Source organism: Amphichorda felina (genome assembly GCF_050947745.1).
Source record: "Amphichorda felina strain 45539 chromosome Unknown scaffold_4, whole genome shotgun sequence".
Classification (NCBI taxonomy): domain Eukaryota; kingdom Fungi; phylum Ascomycota; class Sordariomycetes; order Hypocreales; family Bionectriaceae; genus Amphichorda; species Amphichorda felina.
The window spans coordinates 2,794,124-2,817,883 of NW_028145046.1; the positions used below are offsets into that span (position 1 = coordinate 2,794,124).

At 57.9% G+C, this 23,760-nt stretch overlaps 9 protein-coding genes across 9 annotated transcripts; 5 read left to right on the forward strand and 4 right to left on the reverse strand.

The window, feature by feature from the left end:
* Positions 1–734: 734 nt before the first annotated feature.
* Positions 735–2,345, forward strand: NUP49 (Nucleoporin nup49/NSP49 (Nuclear pore protein nup49/NSP49); the record flags this gene model as incomplete). Its single annotated transcript, XM_083194102.1, has 3 exons — positions 735–802; positions 905–1,438; positions 1,493–2,345. The coding sequence occupies 3 exons, from the start codon at positions 735–737 to the stop codon at positions 2,343–2,345; spliced, it is 1,455 nt and encodes a 484-aa protein (XP_083051050.1).
* A 327-nt stretch (positions 2,346–2,672) lies between these two features.
* RPC31 (DNA-directed RNA polymerase III subunit C31) lies at positions 2,673–3,593 on the reverse strand (the record flags this gene model as incomplete). The annotated part of the gene is made up of 2 exons (XM_083194103.1): positions 2,673–3,380; positions 3,471–3,593. 2 exons carry the CDS (start codon positions 3,591–3,593, stop codon positions 2,673–2,675), a joined length of 831 nt encoding a protein of 276 aa, XP_083051051.1.
* A 326-nt stretch (positions 3,594–3,919) lies between these two features.
* Positions 3,920–5,126, reverse strand: BET4_1 (Rab geranylgeranyltransferase; the record flags this gene model as incomplete). The annotated part of the gene is made up of 2 exons (XM_083194104.1): positions 3,920–5,037; positions 5,114–5,126. 2 exons carry the CDS (start codon positions 5,124–5,126, stop codon positions 3,920–3,922), a joined length of 1,131 nt encoding a protein of 376 aa, XP_083051052.1.
* Positions 5,127–6,487: 1,361 nt separating this feature from the next.
* On the forward strand, positions 6,488–7,510 carry ACO1O0_004666 (class I SAM-dependent DNA methyltransferase; the record flags this gene model as incomplete). The annotated part of the gene is made up of 4 exons (XM_083194105.1): positions 6,488–6,871; positions 6,921–7,030; positions 7,087–7,264; positions 7,328–7,510. The coding sequence occupies 4 exons, from the start codon at positions 6,488–6,490 to the stop codon at positions 7,508–7,510; spliced, it is 855 nt and encodes a 284-aa protein (XP_083051053.1).
* Positions 7,511–7,837: 327 nt separating this feature from the next.
* ACO1O0_004667 (uncharacterized protein) lies at positions 7,838–9,008 on the forward strand (the record flags this gene model as incomplete). The annotated part of the gene is made up of 2 exons (XM_083194106.1): positions 7,838–7,988; positions 8,050–9,008. 2 exons carry the CDS (start codon positions 7,838–7,840, stop codon positions 9,006–9,008), a joined length of 1,110 nt encoding a protein of 369 aa, XP_083051054.1.
* A 284-nt stretch (positions 9,009–9,292) lies between these two features.
* SEC7 (Arf family guanine nucleotide exchange factor SEC7) lies at positions 9,293–14,865 on the reverse strand (the record flags this gene model as incomplete). The annotated part of the gene is made up of 2 exons (XM_083194107.1): positions 9,293–13,555; positions 13,606–14,865. 2 exons carry the CDS (start codon positions 14,863–14,865, stop codon positions 9,293–9,295), a joined length of 5,523 nt encoding a protein of 1,840 aa, XP_083051055.1.
* A 1,858-nt stretch (positions 14,866–16,723) lies between these two features.
* Positions 16,724–18,178, forward strand: LAT1 (dihydrolipoyllysine-residue acetyltransferase; the record flags this gene model as incomplete). The annotated part of the gene is made up of 2 exons (XM_083194108.1): positions 16,724–17,041; positions 17,120–18,178. 2 exons carry the CDS (start codon positions 16,724–16,726, stop codon positions 18,176–18,178), a joined length of 1,377 nt encoding a protein of 458 aa, XP_083051056.1.
* Positions 18,179–18,838: 660 nt separating this feature from the next.
* Positions 18,839–20,158, reverse strand: ACO1O0_004670 (major facilitator superfamily domain-containing protein; the record flags this gene model as incomplete). Its single annotated transcript, XM_083194109.1, has 1 exon — positions 18,839–20,158. The coding sequence occupies one exon, from the start codon at positions 20,156–20,158 to the stop codon at positions 18,839–18,841; it is 1,320 nt and encodes a 439-aa protein (XP_083051057.1).
* A 600-nt stretch (positions 20,159–20,758) lies between these two features.
* ACO1O0_004671 (uncharacterized protein) lies at positions 20,759–23,411 on the forward strand (the record flags this gene model as incomplete). Its single annotated transcript, XM_083194110.1, has 2 exons — positions 20,759–21,397; positions 21,468–23,411. 2 exons carry the CDS (start codon positions 20,759–20,761, stop codon positions 23,409–23,411), a joined length of 2,583 nt encoding a protein of 860 aa, XP_083051058.1.
* Between the last annotated feature and the right edge of the window lie 349 nt (positions 23,412–23,760).

Below are 23,760 nucleotides of genomic sequence, written 5' to 3' on the forward strand. Positions count from 1 at the left end.
CAAAGGACAATACGGCATGTTCGCCTTTGGGTATATAAGTTGAGAGGCCTTCAAGACTGACTGTCCATATTGTCTCTGATTCATCAGTATCACCTTTGCGCGCACTTGGTTAGAGATGAGGTCCGGCGTTGGGAGGAAAGAGAGTTCAGAAAGGGGGGATCACCATGTCATGTTATTATTACTCCTAGCCAGCACGTCGTCCTACGTTGCAGAATTAGCATGGTATTTGGCCAATAGGTAAGGCACATCGACCACAGCATTCAACCAACAGCTCCTAGTGTTAGATCGGTTGGCCGGTATACAGAGTTGCTAATTGGCCTTGGGCCTATACAAATCTACGAGGCGCAGTGGCAAGGTTACCCCAGCGAAGATGCCATCCTCCCAAAGCACCTTCCCTTGTAATGAGAGATTGAGAGGGAGTGTGTAATGGCATGGGAGAGTGCCAATGTCCGGATAGTGTTGCGGTGCTTGAAGTGGGAAGCAGTCGGCCGCGCCGATATTTCTCCGCGGCGTCCAAAATGGGACCCTTAGCTTCACGTCCACACCGAAAGCTGACCGAGACTCCAAATTGGATTATAGACGCGCGCCCAGACCTCTTTGTCAAACCCTATTCTCCGTCCTACCGTTGACGGAGCTCCACCCAAACCGAAGCCTCAGCCAGCACACGCCTCGGAAAAAGCCCCGCCGCCGAGACAGTAACAAACGGAGCTTTTTAACGATTGATTGTTGCCGCCATGTCTCTGGCGCGTTCTGCCAGTGGCCCCGGCGGTCTCTCCATCAACACAGGCGTCGCCAACACACCGTAAGCTTGCTACAACTTTATTTTTTTCGGCTCCCCCTCCACCACCTGCGATAGCTTCACCGCGCAGCTTTCCCAGCTAACCACCGCCTCAACACCTCGCAGGAGCACACAATCCACACAGCCAGCTCCGTCGGGAGGTCTCTTCGGATCGGCACCTAGCAGCACCGCTGCAGCGACAACAACCACAGCCACGACGACAGCGGGAGGCGGCGGAGGCGGCATGGCGACTGGCGGCGGTCTCTTTGGCGGTGCGCAGCAGAAGACGGGGACGGGCCTGTTTGGCAGCACGGCGACGACTGGGCAGACGGCCACAGGTGGCGGAGGGCTGTTTGGAAACACCCAGCAGAACACACAACAGACCCAGGGAGCCGCCACGGGAGGCCTGTTCGGCAACACACAGCAGAATGCCCAGCAGGGCACCCAACAACAGTCAACGGGAGGAGGGCTGTTTGGAAATACTGCCACCCAGCAGCAACAGCAACCCCACCAGCAGCAGCAGCAGCAGCAGCAGCAGCAGCAGACCGGAGGTGGTGGCCTCTTCGGCTCGACGACGAATACCCAGCAAAACACTCAGACTACCACAGGCGGCGGTGGTCTCTTTGGACAGTCCCAAGCAAAGCCCACGGGGGGTTTATTGTAGGTTCAATCTGATCTCCGACCTGCCACGGACAGCACTGACATTAGATCCAGCGGCCAGACCCAAGCACAGACGCAGCAGCCTGCCCAGTCAACAAACCAGGTACCCGCCGTCCAAATCAACTATGACAACCTCCGGCCGCGCACGCGCTTCGACGACGTGGCCAAGCCTGTGCAGGACGAGATCGCCCTCATCGACAAGGGCATCGCGCGCGTCATCAAGATGAAGGACCAGATTGGCGAGTTCATGCCGCAGCACGAGCGCGACATTGAGCAGCTGGGCCGTGACGTCAAATTTGTCGAGTCCAAGTTCCGCACCGTCCAGGTCGCCCTCAACAACGACATCCAGACTGTCAAGGCCCTGCAGGATCTGACCAAGAAGAACATTGCCGACGCCCAGCTCTCCTTCAAGGCCACTGACAACCTCAAGCTGCCCGCGCACTACCACCAGACGGGCCTCTTTGCCTCCACCTCGGCGTCTGGCAACAATGCTGCGGCTGCGGCGGCAGCAGGATCAGGCTCTGCGGCGGACGCCTCGGGCACGCACGCCGACGCGCAGGATCTCATCAGCTACTTCAACCGCATCTGCGACGACGTGGAGCGGTATAAGAAGCGCTTGGATGAGTACCGCGCCGAGATTGAGCGCGACATGCCGGGTGTGGAGAACGGGCTTTACGAGCAGATCCGGACGCTACGGGACAGGCACGCGGCCAGCGGCGGTGGTGAAGGCCCCGGTGGCGGCGGCTCCGTGTCAGATCAGTTGGGACAGGTACTGATGCTGCTGCGCGAGATGGGCACCGCGATTGTGAACCAGGCTGGGCAGATTGCTGACACAAGGGAGAGGCTGTCGAGGCTACAGTCGGGCTTCTTGGACAGCGGTATGTATGCTATGGGAATGGCGGCATAGGCTCGACGGAAATGGAAAACCACTGGAGTTTGTGTAATAATAAAAAATTGAGGTGTATTGGCTTGTTGGACAGCGAGGCAGCGTGATGGCTTCACGAAGTGTACGAGTACCTAGCAAACCCCCGTCAGGCGTTCTGATTTACAGGTATGCGGGCGGCAGATATGGTTGGATGGACATGTACAGATGCAACAATATACTGCAGACATGTTGACAAAGAAGTGTTTCTCTTGTTTATGTGCTCTTGGGAGCCAGGGTATCAAGCCATACTCGTTAGTACTTTTACACGCCTCCCCTCCATCATAGACATCGTCTCCGTCCTTGCACCCGCTAGAATGTGCCCTCTCCATCCCCTTCATCCCCAAAGTCGTCGCCCATCTCATCGCCATTGTCAAAGTACTCCTCGGCGTTGTAGTCTCCGGCGTCCTCGTCGTCGAAGACCTCATCCTGCTCCTCCTCTTCCTCGAGAACCTCCTCCTCCTCGCCCTCCGCTCCCTCCTCGCCCTCTCCGCCTCCCAGCGCGTCCAGCCTCTCGAGCAGATTCCTCCCCTGGACCCCATCCTCTTCACCCTCGGCCCCGTACCCATCTTCCCCATCCATCGGCAGCATCCCAAACGCCTCCTCGGCATTCGGCAGCGCACTAACCATGGACACCTCCAACCGCCTCCTCTTCCGCGGCCCGCCGGCAAGCCCCCTGTCGTGTTCCGGGTCCACCACGTCGAGCAGCTCCCGCGGCCACAGCTCGTTGCACACGGGGCGGCGCGACCAGTCGGGCAGGGCGCGCTCCTGGCGGACGAAGCGCTGGCCGTAGGTGGGCACGGCGGTGAAGGGGTCCTGCGACGCGCGGTTGCGCACGCCGTACAGCGCGTTGGTCTGCTCGGTGCCGTACATCTTGCGCGGGGTGGTCGGGTCGTGCAGCAGCGTGCGGCGCGCCGTGTACAGCGGCGACGAGTGCAGCTGGTGCCGGAGGAGGAGGAAGTGCTGCACGGTGCTGGACTCGGCGGCGGTGAGGGGGCGGCGGTCTGGTACTTTGCGCTCCTGGGTCGGGGCAGGGGAGGGTCAGTTGCTTCTGTCCTGTCTGTGGAAAAAAAGATCTCTGGGGGGGGGGATGATGGGAAGAAGACTCACCGGGAAGAGCTCGGAGGGTCGGGAGTCAGGCTCGTCGCCCGTGTCCCATGGTAAGTTGGGGCGGCCGCCTCTGCCTCCGCCACGGCCTCCTCGGCCACCTCCTCGGCCGCCTCCTCGTGACATGATGGTGCCCGAGGGATCGTGTGCTGAATTGGCTGTGGGTTGATGGTGGGGGGATTCGTGTTGGAGGTGGGAGGTGGGCGGTGGTGGGTGAATTTTTTGGGCTACGTGGGGTTGTCAGTTGCGAAATAAAACCCGACTGTCGCATTGCATTCCAGGTTCCTGGCGACTTCTCTTCAGCATCTTCTATGTACCTACTCCACCTCGTCATAATCCCAAATGATAAAGCAGTTCATAGCCAGCTGAGAGGGTTTGGAAATCGAAACCATGATCCTGGAAGTTATACTGCGTGTAAGCATTTTTGCACTATGTCGCTGTTCCATCACTTCTCAACTCCTGGATAGGCTAATCTGTCTCTCGACATCGTCCCACCGACCCATGCGCATTGGATCGAGAGTCCGCAACTTCGTAAGCCAATTCTGTAGGTCACCGAGCTCACCATCTCTAGGCACTGTACCTTGTTCCAACCCCATTAGGGCCAATGTGTACTCCAGTAGGACCTCGTAAATCCATTTGGTGCTGGGATAGTCCTCCAGGAGATCCTTGATCTCGTCGATTTCATGGCTTACATGGAGAACCTTCTCACGTAGGTCCATATTCCCTACAATAGTTGGTCGATCACCGCCGCCCACCATTTGCAACATCAAGAATTGATGGTAATACCACAAACTTTGGTCCCCAGGGTCGACATTCAAGCCCTCCCCTACGTAGCTTAACTCCTTGAGGAGAAAAGCCGCTCGCGTCTCATCGTTGGCGCCTCGTTCATCGAGAAGCCTCGGGATGAGCTGGCTCCTGTTGTGCCACGCGGAAAAATTGGACAAGTTGAGTCGAATCATCCGGGTTGTATAGGCGAACTCGTCTTTAGCCATGCTCTTCCCTCGCAGCTGAGGACTTTCAAGCTTAGCTACCACGATTCTCCTGTAGTCCCACGCATGGAAGTTGCGCTGGTCCCTGTCAAGCATGGCGGACGTTAGACCGAGCTCTACCTCCCATATCTCGCGTGCGACGGGCACAGTAAGTCGAAGAACAGCTTGTGATAAGATCCATTGCCGGAAGCCCCAGATCCAGTAGCACTTGGGGAACTTTATCAGAAGGGGAATGGTGAAGGCGAGTTCAGACTTTAGTACGCTGACGTCTGACGCTTGACCATCGAGATCCGAAGCTTCAGCCTGACTTTCCGGGCCTTCCTGATTTGCTTTTTTGGTCAAAAGGGCCAAAGTCAGACAGCGGCGACGGATGTTCCATGTCGTGTAGTGCTCGGGATTGAGACGGAGGAGCTCGGTGGTGAGCTGAAAGAGTGCAGGGCCGTAGCTCCAGGATGCTGCCTGGGTGCGTATCTGGCCATCGAGGTCACGATATGCCTTGATCCTCTCCAGGTCTCGCAGTCGCTCCCCTTCAGTGCGCACCTGGGTGGTGCGACTTACACCGTGCTGCGACAGGCGGTCAACTAGGGATGTAGAATCGTGGGTTGCTGGCTGGGAGTTGAAGAGGCTCACAGGGAGCAAATAAACATATAATAACACCTACAGTTGCCATTTCGAGTTCTCCTTGTAAATGATATTAGCCCAGAACTCGAAGCAAAGTCTCGTAAAACAAAGCCACAACTGTCAGTCTAAGGGTTGACCATGATGAAGACATATGCCCAACGAGAGCAAATTTCTGGAGGGGGGAAACAGGGCTAATGGTGTTGGCCACTCGCACAAGTCGTATTTCTTGGCTGCAGCCAGGTTTGTCTAGATGGTGCATCATGCATTGGATCTGCAACGCATGCCTCGCCCGGATGTGTCATGCCGAGCACTTGACGTTTACACACATCCACCATCAATATGGTAGTATTATAACATCATTTAAATGATCTTCAAGCATAATAAAAGCGATAATTGCTACCAAGACATCCTAAACCACCGTGCCGTAAGATAAGGTCATGGATATATGGGTCACAAGGCCGAGACATCGTAATATAGCGGGATAGTACTCCTTCGAAAGGATACGAAATAAAAAGAAATAAGAAGGAAAGGAAAGTTCGTATGAGGATGTGCGAAATAAGATACTTCCTTGCTATATCTCTACCCCTGAATCTTATCCCTATCTGTACTAGTTGACTTTTCACACTTCTCCACCTGCTCCTGTATAAACTGATTTAATACATAACCCACTTCGCGCCATTGGTGTTTTGATAATGTATGATTATTGGCGTTATATCTTATAGGAGGTTGGGGTTTTTCTAAGAGAATATTAGTAAAACTAATACTTTCTTATAAAGCTTACTCCTTACCTCGAAGGTTACAGCATCGCGCCTGGGAGGAATATGCACAGTTTGCACATGCTCCTGAAACCATTGACTTTTCGACGATACAACCATCAAAAATACCATACCCTTTAGTACAACGTGTACACGGGGTATCTGCCTCTTTTCCAAAAAGGTAGATTAGGACTGCATCAATATTTGGCGTACGAGTTAGGTCAAGTGGATTTTTTGGTGATCTTCCACGCCTTGCTTCGCGATTGAACTTTAGTAACCGTGCGCTCTGGCCCGCTCTTTCTAGGATACCAGCTTTCACAGGTCGGAGAAATCTAGCATTCGCGAGTGCCCACGCGGTGAGATGTGTTATCTCGGTTGGCTGAGGATCTGTCGGTGCGATTGGAGGAAGGGTCGAAGGTGAATTATCCATTTCTGCTATATAACCTATGATGAATGTTCTAAAACGAGTCGAAATACACCGTAATGATGGAAAGTATAATATACTAAATAAACATTATTATATTGCTTATAATAATTATGATCGGGTAATTGAATATGGGATGAACCACCCTATGAGGGTGGTTTAGGTTTATTTGAATTTTGACGCAGTCTCGCCTATCGTCCGCCGTACCGTGCCATCGAGTGTGCCCTCACCATGTCCGCCACCGCTGATCAACGCCGCCAGGCGCTGGGCTACTGGGAAGCCAATGCCGCTCCTTGGGATACGACAATTGGTCCCGGTGGGAACAACTACTGGAAGAGACTCCAGAAGCCGTGCCTAGAGCGACTTTTGGCCGACCACTTCCAGGCCAAGGACAGGCCGCATCGAGCCCTAGAGCTCGCGTGTGGCAATGGCCTCTGCTCACGCTGGCTGGCTAGTCACAGCGACGCGGTTGGTGAGGTGTTGGCGACGGATGGTAGTCGCGCAATGCTAGATAGGGCCAGATCTCACGGCTCTATGGATGGCAAAATATCGTTCCGCGAGTTGGATGTGACCAATGTCGATGACTTCACACGGTTGCTAGAAGAGGGTGCTGGGGTGAGACCTCTTGTTCACAGGCGATGCGCGAGGCTGAAGACTGACCCAGATACCAAAGGCGGATTTCGACATTATCATCATGAACATGGCCCTCATGGATGTGTGCGACCTTGAGCCAGTGGCATCAGCGCTGCCAAAGCTGCTCAGCAAGGACGGCGTGTAAGTCAATAAGTCCACCTCTCTACGTGACATCTCACAGTCCATCTGCATTCCAGCTTCGTCGCGACGTTACTGCATCCCGTCTTCATGACATCCAACTACACCCGCGACATCCAGTATGCTTTCGACTCTGCCACTGGGGAGGAGAGGCTCGTCCGGAGCAAGGCCATCCACGAATATCTCGACGTCGCACCAGCCAAGCAATTCGCCTTGGCTGGTCGAAGCGCTCCATGTGTAAGAAAGCTAAAGATACACATAGTTTTGCTGTGTTTCCGCCCTGACCAAATTTCCCTCTAGATGTCCTTCCACCGGCCGATTCATGAGTTGCTCGCACCTTTCTTCAAGGCTGGGCTGGTCATGGACGCCATGGAGGAGCCCAGCTTTGACGGCGAGGATGCCGACCCCGAGCGGCCTCAGGCGACGACTAATTTTACGCAATTACCGGCTCACTTGGCCTTTAGATTGCGCAGGCTGGCTTAATGAGGCTCATAAAACAAGGCAAGAGTCGGAGTGTTGAGTAGTGCTGTGATTTGAAATGTACCTAGCTGGGCCGTTGAGAATGTCTGCCCTTTTGATCAACATTCGCACCAAAACACCGAAACATGCTGGTGGTATAGGGTAAGTGAGACGGCTAGTGTCGGCGGCGCAAGGTGGCGTGGCCGCCGGTGCCTGAGTGAGGCGACATCCAACATTCAACCCCGATCCACCCAAGTTCACCTCACATTTCGTCATCACCACCTGCATCACTCATCTAATTCCCACGTACCAACTACCGATACAAAAACAGCTCATCGGAACTGGGCTGCCATGACGGACCGTGTCGTCCCCGAATTCGCCATGGACAACGTCCGCATCTCAGGCCTGACTGAGCTCCAGGCGCATGTCCAAGAGCTCATCGACGACCCCTCAGCGCCCTTCAACGCCAAACTCTTTGACGATGTCGAACTCCAACTCACAGGTAAGACACCCACCCATCCGAACCCCAAAGACTTAACCCCACCTGCTAACCAGCTCACCAGAGGACAACATCCCTCCCCTCCTCCCCGTCCTCCTCCCGGCTCTCACCTCCATCCTCAAATCCACCACCCAGGACCCAACACCCTGCCTCTCCCTCACCATCAAGCTCCTCTCCCCTCTCCCCCTCACCCGGACCCTCACCATCGCCGACCCGCCCTCCCTCCTCACCGCCCTGCGCTCCCCGCTCCCCGGCGCTAACCTCCTCGCCCTCGCCATCCTCCACAAGGCCGCCGCCTCCCCCGCCGACGCCGCCCTCCTCAGCACCCTCCCCGAGCTCGTCGAGGAGCTCGTCCGCCGCTGGCTCGAGGCCGAAGACGTGGGAGTCGCCGAGCGCGCCGCCAGAGTCCTCGGCGACATCCTCGAGACGGACTGCGACGTCGTCCCGCCCCAGGGCCAGCAGGTCAACGGTATCATCAACGCCAACGGCAACACCACCCAGCTCGCTCGCCGCACACGCCCCCCGGGCCACGCCCGCCTCTGGGCCCTCATCCTCGAGTCCCGCCCCATCGCCTCGCTCATCCCCGAGCTCTGCACGCCGTCCGCTGCCACGCGCACCACGCGGCAGACGAGCCTGTCCCAGGGCCGGCTGCTGCGGCTCCTCCCGCGGCTCGCGACGCTCAAGATGGGCGCCCTGACGTCGACGCCCCTGCCCGATTTGTTCCCCCCCGGCCCGGGTGCGCAGACGGGGGGGCTGCTGCCCTGGGCGGCGCTGGGGATGGTCGACGCGTCGGACGTGCTCATGCACCTCAACCTGGTGGACTTCCTCGAGACGCTCGTCAGTGTTATGCGCGTCGCGGAGAACAGGACGCGGGAGACGGATGAGATGCTGGGGGAGCTGATCAGGACTGCTGTCAGGAGTGGGGGTGGGCAGCTGGTGGCGGCGCTGAGGAGCCTGCCGGATCGGACGGTGGAGGAGGAGGCGGAGCCGTTGAGGGCGTACATTAATGAGTTGCTGGGCTAGACACACCGGGTAGATAGATAAGACATTCATGTATGATACGAGGGCCAGGCGTGTAACGATGGATGAAATTCACAATACAGATACAGGCTCATCACTACATGCTGACTCCCCCACAATGTGAGCATCAAACTCTTCGTCCCCCTCCCCGCCCCCTAGCCCCTGATCGACCTATAATAACCTGGCACAATCTATCCGCCACAACGCCCGGAGACAATGATAGCCTTTTGGAATTTTCGGTCCGCAACGTATAGCTCTCCCCCGACTCCCCTCTCCCACGTCCTAGCTTACAGCAGTCTCCTCGCCGCCGCCTCCTGCTGATCGCCCGTTTCCTCCGCGCCACCATGGGTGCTGACCATGCTCTCCCTCCTCTTGCCACCAGCCTTGGCCAGGCCCTGGATTCCAAGGCCAACCTCGCCGACCCGCCGCAGGACCGTGAGCAGCGCGGTCCGTAGGTCTTGCGTCAGGTCCTTGCCCAGCAGGTCGACAGCCATGGGGTAAAAGTCCGGTATGCGAGCCTTGAAGGCGTCTTCGGGGAAGGTGGCGTAGCCCTCGAGAACGTCCACGACAACCGGACGCCAGGCCGCAATGTTCCTCTGCTGGCTCTCCTCCTCGAGCGCCGTGTACCCGTTGATGATGTCCTTGCACAGGGGCACGAGCGCGGCCTCAATGTCCGGGCGGCTCTTAAGTCTCTCCGGGTCATTATCCGCAAACATGCGGAAAAGGATGGACACGTAAGTCGCCGCGGCGCCGCTCTCCTGCTTGAGCAAGTTGGGCGGCTGCTTCATGAAGCCCTCGCGCCAGAGGCGCATGCGGAGCTCCTTATCCTCGTTGAAGCGACGGGCAAACTGGAAGGACCGCTTTAGCAGGGCCATCAGGCGAAGAAGCTCCGCTGAGGGGATGTGGGCATAGACGGTGTCGTTGCTGAAGAGCTCGTTGACTGTCTCTATCATAAGGAGCTGGAGAACGCAACGTGAGATGATGCGGTTGAAGAAACGGCGTCGGGCAGCCGTTACCACAACGGGCTGCTGCTGGAGATTCGAGGACGGCTTGAATTCTTCCAGAGGGGCCTGGACCGATGCCGGCGACTTCATGTCTTCTGCAGGGGGCAGTGGGTGGATAGATTCCGTGTCTGATACGGCATCATCTGTGGCGCCATTAATCTTGAGAGACTTCTCATCCACAGGTGGTGCCTCACCAGGTGAGCCCATCCCACCCGAGAAATCGAACCCGTTAGGTGGCGAGAGGGAAGCCGTCGCGTTGATGGTCGTCGCAGTAAACAGCTGGTGCGCTGTCGTCCGCTCAAACAGCTCACAGAAGGCACCCACAATCTTGTTCCAGTGCTGATCTGAGAACTTGGTCACATTCTTGAGGATCAGCTGCTGCAGACAGTTGCTCCCGATGCGAGAGATGGTGTCATTCTCTTGGCAGATGCAGAGAGCAAGGAGCTCCAAGAATCGGTCCAGCATATACTCGAGAGCATCAAAGTAGTGAGTGAAGAGAGTGATCATGTTGCGAAGCGCCTGGATCATGGTGGTCGACAGCCACACGGACAACTCCTCGTGGTTCAGGGCATTCGTCATTTCCGGCCGGGAACGAAGGACCATAAAGATGGGATAAAGCTGCTGGCGCCACAGGATATCCCAAAATTCGGGAGGGAAATCCCCGCCGTACTTGATCAGCGTGCTGAAGAAGTATTCGAGAGCGTTGGACCGCACTTCCAGATCTTCGCCGGTCATTAGCACGTCGTGGAAGGCAAAGAGGACTGGGAACCAGAAGCCCTCTTCCACGGACGTGTTGGTCTGTGTTCGCTTAAGGGCGTCCGGTGACTTTATGCTAGGTTGGGAGCCTGCAATCTCGGGGTGGTGCTTATGTGATAGTGGGCACTCCGGCGTTTTGAGCATGGCCGGGATGATGGACTTGAGCATCTCCAATGCTGCCAACCCCTTCTTCTGGAACTTGAGATTTTTGGAAAACTCCGTGAGGCAGACAATTAAATCGGTAAAGGCGCCCTGGGAGATGACAACACCAAATTTGGTTCTGTAGACCTGGTTGACGTTTTCGAAGGCGAGGTTCACGATGCTCTCGTGGGGCTCCCGTGCGGCGACGGTGAAGACGCCAAACATGGTTCGCCAGCCTGAGCGAATGTTGTCTCCCCGAGCCTGTATCATCTGAATCAGACACTGTAGAACCATGTCCTTCACGCTGGGGTTGTTCGAGTTGGCCAGGATATGCTCGAAGGGCTTTAAGAAGTCCTTTTGGAACTTGAAACCAGCCAGCTCCTCAATCTCCATGAACCGCATCGACAGCTGACGAAGCGAATCCAGTGCAAAGAAGACAATGTTCAGGTTGTTGTGGCAGCCAATCTTATTGAAGTGCTCGCCGAGAACCTCCCAGATCTTGCTCCACTCGAACCTGATACGGTTCATGTTGTAGTAGCTGATTTCCACAATCTTCTGCAGGCTGTAGGTCCGGGGAGAATCGTTGGAGCCAGATACCTTGATCTCGTCCCAGCTGACCTCAGTGAGGGCCTTGGCGAAGAAGACCATGGCGTCTCCGGAGAGGTTTGCGGTGTTGGTGAAGATGCGGTCGACGCTGCGAATCACCTCATCTGACCGACTCTCCAGCGCAATCTCGTGCGAGAAGCCACGAGGTCCTGTCCCCGCCCTGGGGCGGATCTTTGCCCGTGACTGAGTCGACGAGCGCGAGTCTTGGGTATCAGAGCGAGGAGGGGGGATGAAACGTGCTTTTGAGACATCGGGGATGGCACTCTCGTCAACGCCTCCCGAGATGAGCTGCAGACGATCCAGCTGGCTGATGCACATCAGGACATCCTTCCAAGACTCCCGCAGGACATTGCCCTCGGTCTGTCCCAGATCGAGAATCACCTTGAGAGCCTCGATATTCTTGGCCAGCATCTCCTGGGGATTGTTCAAGTTGGTCGCATTCTTGAGGGCGGACATGAAGGCCTCACGGGGTGTTGACAATTCAAAGGTGCACGCAATCTTTGTGGCCAGCTTCATGCCCTCCAGACACAGCTTGTTGACTTCGATGTTGTGAGCCCTCTGGATCTGGCTGGAGAGGGCAGAGAAGATGCACATCCAGGTCACGTCAAACATGGGGCCGACGTGCTTGAAGGAGGTGGCCGGGATGAACTTAGGGGCGCCCTTTGTGCTTCGGCGTTGGCTCTTGAAGAGGGTTTTGACGAGGGCTTCTGAGCGGATCGCAATCTCCTCCGACTGCTGCACATATGCCTCCCTCTGGAGGTCACGACCTACATTGGAGAAGGCTTGCCCGAGGCCGGCAGCAAGGCCTGAGGGCTGAGACTGGAGGGTACCTGCGGCAGCGGCGGCTTCGCGCTCGCTCGTCAGGACAATTTCGTTGCCGGCAATTTCATCGTAGATAGCCAGGAGGTACTCGTCCGGAAGATCGGCGTTATCGTTGATACCCCGGTTGTTCTTGATGAACTCCTCTTTACTCATCCGCTTCGCGATCTTGCTGCTGTGGAGATCTGTGTTGAGCAGGATCACCGAGTAGGCCAGGACATAGGCAGTATCGGCGTTCGCGAATGCCTTGGGATTTCCGAGAACATAACGCTCGGCAAACTTGAGCATGAAACGATCAATCTTCTGGGCTTCGCCTGGTAGACGGAACGACTGAAGGAAGTGTCGAAGAGCTGCCACAAAACGTGTCTTGGCAAAGTCCATGGAGTCGACAAAGGCATGCATGATGTCAATGTTCTTCTGGTCTCCCTCGCCGAGAAACTCGCCAACCTGCGCCTTGTCCAGCCGGTCCTCCTTGAGCAGGAAGCTGGCAATCTCCTCCGGGCTATCGTTGGCAATGAAGCCATCTCGGAGGAGCAGCTTGATGCCCTTCTTGGGCTTGAAGTTGAACTGGCGAACAGCATTCATGAATGCCGTCTTCCGCGCCTTTTCCTTCTCGAACTGATCGGGATCGTCGTCCAATACTGGCGTAGATGGCGGCAACGGCGTAGAACCACTATCGGTCAGAGTCGGATCAATAGAGGGCCGTACCTCGTCCATGGAAGCGTTGTAGGTGCTCTCTTCAATATGTGGGCGCAGGCTATCGTTGTCAGACCGCACTGCGGCAGACCAGTTCACCAGGGACCGTAATGACTCCACAATCGCCTCCAGGGAGAGCCTCTTGATGGCATACTCCTTGGGGTAGTCGGGTTCGGGCTCCGAATGAGGGAGAATGCGAGCCACCGTCAGAGATGGAGGCAAAATAGTCTTTAGCTGCCATTCACTCGCCGGTGCTGTCTTCAATCGGAGTTCCTCGTAGACCTGCTCGTTGATGGTTGTAATCGACACGGGTGTCGTGGCGAACTTGGAGAGATCTTCAATTATTGTCTGATAGATGTTATCAACCGTCTGGTCGCAATCATAGTTGAGATACGTCTCAACCAGTGCTCGGGGATCGGCGCAGAGTCGGTTCAGGATGGTGACGAAGTAGAGCTTCTGGGACAGGGGCCCATTTTTCCTGGACAGGAGGGCCAGATAAATCTCGTTAAGAATCACTTCAATCTCTTTCTGCAGTCGAGTCAGCACCCGAATTGAGGCAGGCAAAACACCTCACATACCTTGAATGATGGGCGTAGATACTTGAGCATCAGCCAGAAGATTTCGCAGCAGACGTCAAATACCCTGTCTACCGAGCTCGCACCGTTTCGGGTGATGCTCAGGCAAAGATAGAACTTGATGGCCTGTAGAAACGTGGTGCTCTCGTTGCTCTTGGAATTCTTAATGGTGCAGAGGGGGGATGTGAAGACGGTGATATTGTTGTTGAGGAGTGTATGGATAAGGTGGAGGGAGACGAGCTTGGAGCGCATGGGTTGGCCCCGGATATCGTACAGTTGGTCAGGGGGCAGGACCTTTGTCGAAAGATTGCAGAATGACCGGAACACCAGGTAGGCGTCACGGATGTATACTTCGTCTTCGGCATCCAGCGCATCGTTGTCTTCCTGGTGGGGAATTTCCTGGAGCGACTGACCTGACACGGAGGCGTTGTCGTCCCTGTCCCTGGCCACCCTCTTGAGGCGGGTGACGGTGGTGGGGCCGTCACCAAGTGTAGAGTCGTCGAAGCTCTTGCGGTGCTCGAGGTCCTTGAGGGTGAGCTTCCCCTCGTTGACTGCTTCCTCACTAGAAGCAGGAGGGGTCGCATCATCATCGTCACCAGCGACCGACTCTCCGTTTGCGGTCGCCACCTCGGCCTGGTCAACCTGGTCCAGGCTCTCGATACCGTGCGGGTGGCTGAGGCTCAGACGGGCCTCCTTCATATGCAACCTCGTCTTGACACGTTCGAAGACGGTTCCGACCATCTGCGTCAGGGTGCCCTGGGCAACCTGCTGGTTGGCGGTACTACGCGACAAGAGGAAGACATTGTACACCTGGCGCACAGCCTTGAGCAGACCGGCGCCGTGCACAACAATCTTATCGTTGAGGACGGCCGCCAGCAGTGACTTGACAATCTGCAGCTGGATCTCGACGGCCGTGGCCTCTCCCTCGAAGCAGTCGCATATTGTGTCAATGGCTCGTTCGATCAGGGGCGGCGCCGGCTCGGCTTGCCCCTGCTGGGCGTCATCTCTGGTCGGGACCGAGAAATACGAGTAAGATATGAGCTTGCCAATGCAGTCGAGGGCGCTGGTGGTCAGCTGTGCATTGTTTGTCTTTGTGGCGAGCTGCAGGGGCGCAAAGACGATCTCGGGGTCGGGCAGCTGGTCCTGCTCCTTGATGGCATCGAGGGCCCTTTTGGCGAGGTCGGCGAGCTGCTTGTTCCTCTGCGCATCCTTGGACGTGGCAATGGCGTCCAAGGAGGACACAACAAACTTGAGGGAGCTCATGGGAGGAGCGCAGCGGAGACTTCAGGGGCCATTCGCGGACGGGTCATGGATCGAAGCTGGGCCACGTATCGACCACGTAGAATCGGATCAGGAGGGACGGGGGCGTGAGGCGTTCTGGCTATGGGTCGGGCTCCTTGGGGGGAATCAAGGAGAGAATAAGAAAGGCGATGATTCCACCGGCAGTGGGTTGTCTGACACCACAGTGCTTCTCGGAGAAAAAGTCCGCGTGAGACAATGGACACACGGTTTGTATCGCTGAAGCGGAGCTGTGGACAACAACTGTGTTGCGAACGGGCAGCCAAATTTCCAGAGGACCCCGGCTGCAGCGGATTACCTACTCGCAGCACGACTACGGTGACCTCAAGGCCTCGCAGGGATGAGATGTGGCTTAGCAGGCGGGGCCGTTAGGGGAGCTTCAGGTTCAACTGCCACAGTAGGCAAGCCACCGAGGTGGATCCTCCTCAGGGGTGCCACGCAGATGGTAGTTGCCATGGCCAGCACAACAAGAACTGGTGCTGCCTCAGGCCTACACTCGGTGCCTCAGTTGAATTTCTCCAGCAGGCTATTTGACCTGGGATAATACTTAGTAATACTGCTAAACTCGGTATTGTAGTGGTTTTGACCTTAAACACATGCCATGCACTCTTGGTAAACATTTTCTTGGCAGGTCGTTTTCCCAGTGCAAATGTACTAGTATTGATGGCTAGATTACGGAGTAAATTTGCTGGCAGCAACCACCTTGGGATTGGCGCAGAGTCGCAAATATTCACAGTACCTGGCCACGCTTACCCTTCTTCAAGCATGATTTGTTGTTCTATGTCTCTATGGGGAAGGATTTACTGTTGGAGGCTAGCTAGCTGTTATTTTGAAGGTTATGGTCTATGGCGAAAACAATTTGCTTCAAGTTGTGGACGCCGCCTTGCCAGACCGTGCGATCTCGGGTCCGCATACACCGAGACTTGGAGAGTCAGTGTTGATAAGCCATTTAGTAGATGTAGATATACTCACTATACTCCGTACTCACCGATGTGAACGTCATGGCCAATTGATGGCGGGGAACGTAGTTGCATGCTTCTCAGCGTAGGTAGTCAAACACGTCAAGATATAGTTAGAAAGCGTGTGGTATTAGACGTAGTAATACGAGTATTACAGTGTGTACATGTACGAGGCACACGACGACATCCGCAAATCGGGCTGTAGGGAAATGTTAGCGGCTCTGTGGAACCCACTCTGAATCTCGACGGTCAATCGTCTCCCAAGGGATTACGGAGACGGACCGCCGAGAGCGCAGCGCCACAGTGTCAGACAGGGCCGATTCGAGCGGCTGACAAGGATCACAGATAGAGAGAGCCAGATGGCCCAGGGCTGCGCTCAACAACGCCTACAGCCAAACCACGGCCATCTTCAAAGCAATTTGTGGCTTAATTTGAGCTGCAGTTAATTGAAAAATACCATTGGAAATTTTGAGCCAATTTGAATCCCATCTTGCTCCCCCAATCGACCTCCCACCGTCTGCTGCCTCTGTGTCTGTAGACGCGATAGGCGGGATAATCTCGCCCAATCAGGCTTAGCCCCCGGGAGCTTTTCGAGCTCGCACCTCAACGCAAAAAGCTGCCCCAAAAGATTTCCATAGGGGACCATCGCAACGAGCCTCTTCCACTCCCCATAATTCCCGCGCAACCGCCCTCACCACCTGCCCATCTCCTCTTCCCTCCTCTCTTTCTCCTCCCGACTGTATCTATTAGTGAGGCATACATTGCTCCCAGCGCGTTCCGTCGTCTGCGAGCGTCCTCTTTTGCCTCCCCCCCCAAACTGGATCTCTGAGAGCCATATTTCCCCCCCAAAACCTCATTCCACAATGCTCAGCGCGGCTCTCCGGAGGCGAGTCCTGGCCCCGACTCACAATGCCCTGCGTACAGGCTTCGCGGCGCACGTAGTCCGCCACTATGCGTCCTTCCCCGACCACCAGGTCATCAAGATGCCTGCCCTGTCGCCCACGATGATGGCTGGCAACATTGGCGCCTGGCAGAAGAAGCCCGGCGACACCATCGCCCCCGGCGAGGTCCTCGTCGAGATCGAGACGGACAAGGCCCAGATGGACTTTGAGTTCCAGGAGGAGGGTGTCATTGCCAAGATTCTCAAGGAGTCGGGCGAGAAGGACGTCCCCATCGGCAGCGTAGGTTCATCCCAGCACTCCCACTACCACCACTGCCATCGTCATCACGCGGACTAACGCTTGTTCCAAAATCAACAGCCCATTGCCATCCTGGTTGAGGAGGGTACCGACATTGCCGCCTTCGACAAGTTCACCGTGGAGGATGCCGGCGGCGCCGGCGTCGCCGCCGCCAAGGAGGAGAAGCCCGCCGAGAGCAAGTCCGAGCCCGAGTCGACTCCCTCATCGTCGTCCGCCCCCGAGCAGTACACTTCGTCCGAGGGCAGGCTGCAGACCGCGCTGGAGCGTGAGCCCAACGCGACCCCCCAGGCCAAGCGTCTGGCGCGCGAGAGCGGCGTCAGCCTGGACGGCCTCAAGGGCTCCGGCAAGGGCGGCAAGATCACCGAGGAGGACGTCAAGAAGGCCGTCAGCGCCCCCGCCGTGGCCGCCCCTGGCGCCACCTACGAGGACATCCCCCTGACCAGCATGCGCAAGACCATTGCCAACCGCCTGCAGGAGTCGGTCCAGAAGAACCCCCACTTCTTCGTCACCAGCTCCATCTCGGTCAGCAAGCTGCTCAAGCTGCGCCAGGCCCTGAACAGCTCCGCCGACGGCAAGTACAAGCTGTCGGTCAACGACTTCCTCATCAAGGCCATGGGCGTCGCGTCCAAGAAGGTCCCCGCTGTCAACTCGAGCTGGGGCGAGGGCGCCATCCGCCAGTACAACACTGTTGACGTGTCGGTCGCCGTGGCGACTCCCAACGGCCTCATCACGCCTATCGTCACGGGCGTCGAGGGCCGCGGCCTCGAGTCCATCTCCAGCCAGGTCAAGGCCCTCGCCAAGAAGGCCCGCGACAACAAGCTCAAGCCCGAGGAGTACCAGGGCGGCACCATCTCCATCTCCAACATGGGCATGAACCCTGCCGTCGACCACTTCACCGCCGTCATCAACCCCCCGCAGGCCGCCATCCTGGCCGTCGGCACGACCAAGAAGGTCGCTGTCCCCGTCGAGCTCGAGGACGGCACCATCGGCACCGAGTGGGACGACCAGATCACCGTCACCAGCAGCTTTGACCACAAGGTCATTGACGGTGCCGTGGGCGCCGAGTGGGTCCGCGAGTTCAAGAAGGTCCTCGAGAACCCTCTCGAGCTGCTCCTGTAAGGGAGGGGGCAGACTGTGTTGGACAGCAAGGAATTATATGGCGTCAGCGGATATCTTATAGACCGGGCAGAGTAAAGCCCACACCCCCCCTCTTCCACCTCCCGTCCCCAAGTGGGCGGGAGAGGGAAAGGAAAAAGGGACGGAGGAGAGAACTGCTGGTCTTGTCGTGTCTGAGGAGGATTAATCGACAGGGCCGAAATATTTTTGCCCATGTACAATGAATGACCTTGACTAGTGCTGCGTTTCGGGATCGGGAGAGGGCACCAGCTTGTACATTGGTTTACTTTTTTTGTTTCGTTTGCGTAGAAAACAGGATCTATTTATTATTGTACTTGGGCACGGCCAACCCTGTGTGAAATTTTGTCTTTATCTGTCGGGGTAGTCGAGGGATCACCAGCTTTATCTGCCAGCGGAGGAATCAAGGGATCACCTCTTATCGAGTAAGTTGTCATGGAACTCCTGGTCCGGTAGCACTCATCTGTTATTAAGTTTTATATCTGACTTATTATTTAAGTAGTGCTCTTCCAATCAAAGTTTCTAACATGTAGGTGTTCTTTTAAGCAGAGATTGACTTCCAATCCCATCCATTATAAAAAGTTTACTTCATTCTATACAATTCCGGTTACAACACTCTCGTCCTAGGTACGCGTACCCCATTATTCACGTCCGCCCAAACAGCCCAGCCGGCGAAGCCCACTTGGCTGCCACCGCCAACCCTGAGCCCACCAGGCCCGCCACGCCGCCAAAGTACGACACCTCCTTGAAGCCGTAGTCTTCGACGAGGGCGCCGCTGACGGGCGGCCCCACCAGCGCGGACAGCGACGCCAGCGATATGCCCACGCCCATGTACGTGCCAATGTTGCTGGGCTTGTCGGCGCACAGGGTCATGGCGACGGAGCCGCCCGACACGATGGCGCCGGAGCAGAAGCCGAAGAAGGCGGCGTAGACGATGACCCCCGCGCTGGACTCGGCGAGCGGCCAGCAGAAGGCCAGGATGGCGGTGGAGACGGTGGCGGCCGCGAGGGTGTTGATGCGGCCGAGGCGGTCGCCCAGGACGCCCGGGATGATGCGGCCGAAGAAGGAGGCGGCGTTGACGATGGCCACGAGGTAGCTGGACAGGGACTCGCCCATGCCCCGGGTGATGGCGTAGGTGGGGAGGAGGAACAGCGGGATGTACATGCCGACGAGGGCAAAGAAGAGGGCGCCCACGAGCAGCAGGAACATGGGCTGGCGGAAGGGGCTGGCGAGGAAGAAGTTGGTGTCGCGCGGGGGCAGGCGGGCGCGCACGGCGAAGGCCGCGAAGGCCAGGAGGGGAATCATGAGGAAGGCGGTGATGCGGACGGACCAGCCGAAGCCGATGTTGGTGGTGAGCAGCAGGCGCGAGAGCATGATGGGGAAGATGATGCCGCCCAGGGACGAGCCGGCGACGGTGAGGCCCATGGCGGCTCCCCGCTTGCGGTTGAACCACTGGGGCACGGCGGCGAGGGCCGGGGAGAGGGTGAGGCCGGCCGAGAGGCCGGCCAGGACGCCCTGGGCGAGCATGAACTGCCAGTACTCGCGGCAGAGGCTGGTCATCATCAGGGAGAAGACGTAGGCGACGGCCGCGGGGCGGATGATCCAGGCGCCGTAGCGGTCGAACAGCGGGCCCCCGACGGCGCTGGTGGCAAAGACGAGGAAGGCCTGGATGGAGCCGATCCAGGCGATGCTGTCGGCGGGCAGGCCAGGCAGCTGGTTGAACATGTAGTAGGCCTGGAAGACGCCAAAGGTGTTGCTGTAGCCAAAGGTGCAGAACAGGATGCAGGTGGCGCCGGCGGCCACGAGCCAGGCATCACGACCACCATCGGGGAAATCGGGCAGACTGTGCTGAGTCTTGTCGTCGGCTGGCTGGGCACTCTCGGGGTCGGAGGGAGGAGGGGAGGGGGGTGTGTTGGTGTCGTAGGCGACCTCAGCCTTGACGGGTTGGGTGTGTTCAGACGACATGATGGGCTTGATGGATGCCTTGGATCAATGTCTTGGATCTGGGACTTGGATCTGGGACTTGGATCTGGGACTTGTAAGTTGGGATACCACTAATACCATCTAGCTCCGTAACACGTTATATGCCCAAATATATATATCATGTACAGCCAGTATGGTACATTTCGGCAAATGCTCGTCTCCGATGCATCTCGGCTTCCTCCCTGTCCCATGCCGAGTACAGCAGGGCAGCAGCAGGCGTCTACAGCAGGCGTCTACAGCAGGCTCGGTGTAAGCTGCAACTGGGTGTTGGAGGTAATATTATCTCCGGGTCGGTGGTGCCACTGGGTCCCCCAACATGGCAAATTACTAAGTAATAATAATACGCAGTACCCGACTCGGGGAATTCGCCCCTGCAGCCAATCAGAGGCTTGAGCCGAGCTGCTGCTCGGTGTTTTCGTCTGACAGGATGCATCATCACCACACCCTTTCGCGTCAGAGTCTTCATTTTATCTCCGCCACTTGCCAAAATTGCCGTCATCGCCGCCCATTTGCCGTCCCGTGTCCGTGATAGTACCCCAAAGTCCGTTCGCGCTGTTGTGGTGCGTTGTTGGGGCCGTTGCAATGTCCGGCCGGAGCTCCTCCGGTGGCGCCCGTCCCACGCCGATGCCAGACTCACTTGGCATCGCTTCTAATACTGCTACCAATAGCACGAGTGATAATGCCATGGCACCCCCCGAGAAGAAGCGTCGCCGCCCGGCGCTGGCATGCGAGCAGTGCCGTCGCCGAAAAATCCGATGCGACCGCAACGTGCCATGCAGCCAGTGCCTGCGGTCGAAAACCGCCAGCTGCTCCTATGCCCCAACGCACACTCCGGCATCGTGGACCAGGAGGAGCCATAAGAAACCGGCCCTCGCACCGGCAGGCCAGCAACCGCCCATTGCTTCTGCGCCCTCGGTCGGGGCGAGCAGTGGGGACGGAAGCGGACCCAGCTCAGTCGCCAAGGATGCCTCTGCCTCTGCCTCTGGTTCTGTCTCTACCTCTGTGTCCGTGCCTGATGCCCCTGACAATGTCGACTGGCTCGTTGCCCGTGTCCACCACCTCGAGGAGAAGCTGTCCAAGGTTGTCAACCTTGGCGGGCCCGACGAGAATGACCATGAGTCGCCCGAGGGCACCCAGTCGTCCCTGGCTTGCCCGACCAACGGCACCGTGTCCAAGACGCGGTACTTTGGCCGCAGCCACTGGATGAACGGGACCACGCTGGTAGGCCACACATACATGCATACGTGCATCTCCCGTCATGACCACCAGAAGAACTGACTGACGTCCACAGATCCCGTTCCAGATGGAGATGCTCGCCAGGGCCGAGCTGGAAAAGGGCAACCTCGCAGCCCTCCTCAACCGGTGCAAGTCCCTCGGACGCACCATCAAGAGGAACCGGCTCCAGCCCCTATCGACTGAGGGCCTGGGCCAGCGCAACATGCCCTCCCGCGAAGTGGCCGACCGCCTCGTGGAGGCCTACCTGCGCAGCTTCGAGGGTGTCCTGCGCATCCTCCACGTGCCGTCGTTCCGCGCCGAGTACGAGCGTTACTGGCACACGCCAGCAGCCGCCAGCGACTTCTTCCCCATCCAGCTGCAGCTGGTCATGGCCCTGGGCGCCGTGGTCGACGACGACACCTTCAGCCGCCGTGCCCTGGCCACGCAGTGGATCTACGAGGCCCAGCTATGGCTGATGCTGCCCCCCGAGAAGCGCTGCATGACCCTCGCCGGCATCCAGATCATGTGTCTGCTGACCCTGGCTCGCGCCGTCTGCGCGGTCGGCCAGGACCTCGTCTGGATCACCACGGGAGGCCTCATCCGCAACGCCATGCACATGGGCCTGCACCGCGACCCGCGTCACCTCGCTGACATGACCACCTACCGTGCCGAGATGCGCCGTCGCCTGTGGGCCACCATCCTCGAGCTCAACCTGCAGTCGTCCTTTGATGCCGGCGGCCCTCCTCTCATAAGCGCCCTCGACTACGACACCCGGGCCCCAGCCAACCTCGACGACGACCAGCTGGGCGACCACCTGGACCGCGAGAGGATCCCAGCCGAGGGCCAGCCGCCCGACGTCGTCACGCAAATGTCCATCCCCCTCGAGCTCTCCAAGTCGCTGCCCCTGCGCCTCACCCTCCTCCGCCACGCCAACGACTTCCGCGCCGGCGACTCCTACGACGAGACCCTGCGCTTCAACTCGGACCTCACCAAGGCCTGCCGCTCGCTCTCCCACCGGGTCGCCCTCATCCTCTCGCGCAGCAGCAAGCAACAGCAACAGCAACAGCAACAACAGCACCAACCCGGCGAGCGGCCAGCGGCCCCCCGCCCAACCGACTTCCACGCCTCGGTCGCCGAGCTGCTCCTCTACCGCTGCTTCCACACCCTGCACCTGCCCGTCATATCGCGCTCGCTCGACGACCCGCGCTTCTACTTCTCGCGCAAGATGTACCTGGACGGCGCCCTCAAGATCACGCACATCTGCGGGCTGTCCGGCCCTCGCCGCGCCGACGGACCCGGGAGACCCCACAGCGATACCGGCAACAGCCCCGCCGACGACACGGGCCGGCAGACCGACCTCGACAGGCTCCTGACCAACGGATCCGGCACGTTCCGCAACACGGCGCTGCAGTCCCTCCCGCCGCTGGTGATCGAGCTGCTGCAGATCCGGCGCGCGGCGGTCGGCGGCGGCTACGGCGGCGAGGGGCCCTGCGTCGAGGGCGAGGGCGAGGGCCTGGGGCTGGGGCTGGGGCTGGGGTACCTCCCCGCGGTGCACGACTACGACCTGCGGGCGACGATCGAGGCCGGGCGGCTGTGGATGCTGCGGCGGATCCGGTCGGGCGAGACCAACATCAAGGGGCACTGCTTCGCCGCGGCGTGTCTGCGGCACCTCGACGCCGTGGAGGCGGGCGGCGACCGGGCGGCGACCAAGGAGGCGATACTGCAGGCGACCGAGGAGTCGGGGAGGCTGTGCTATGAGGTGCTGAAGGAGCTGGCCGAGAGGGAGGGGGTGGCTGTGGCGGAGGAGGAGGATGAGAAGGGGGAGGGGGAGGGTATGCAGAAGGATAGTGGTGAGGATGTTCTGGGGATGGAGACGGGCGTGGGAGGACAGGTGGGCGTGGAGGGTATGACTGTGGACTTTATGGGAGACTGGACGTGGGATGATATGAATGACATGAATGGTCTGCTGTGGGGGTCGCCGGGGTCGTTTGATGACCACCATCTGCCCATCTTTGGCTGAGGATCGGGGGTATGTTTCTGGCAGAGTAGAATTTTGGGCTGGGAAGACTTATAGATTTTAAAGATGCTGATATTAGAGATCCAGGATATCCGGTGAAAACCTACATATAAATAAATGACTTTGTTCGGGGCACTGATGCTTGTTCCTCAATACCCTCACCCAATCCACCAAAACGATGGTGGTACGGTGAGTGCCAAGGCTTAGGTGACCAGTATGACAGACTGGGAGTGACTCCGCTGGTGTAACGAGCCCAAGGCCTTCGTGCAAGAAATATAACCATTGAAGAATGTACGACCAGTCCTATCTATACTGCCTCATGTCCTTTCTAAACGCCATGCCTCTCTCATCC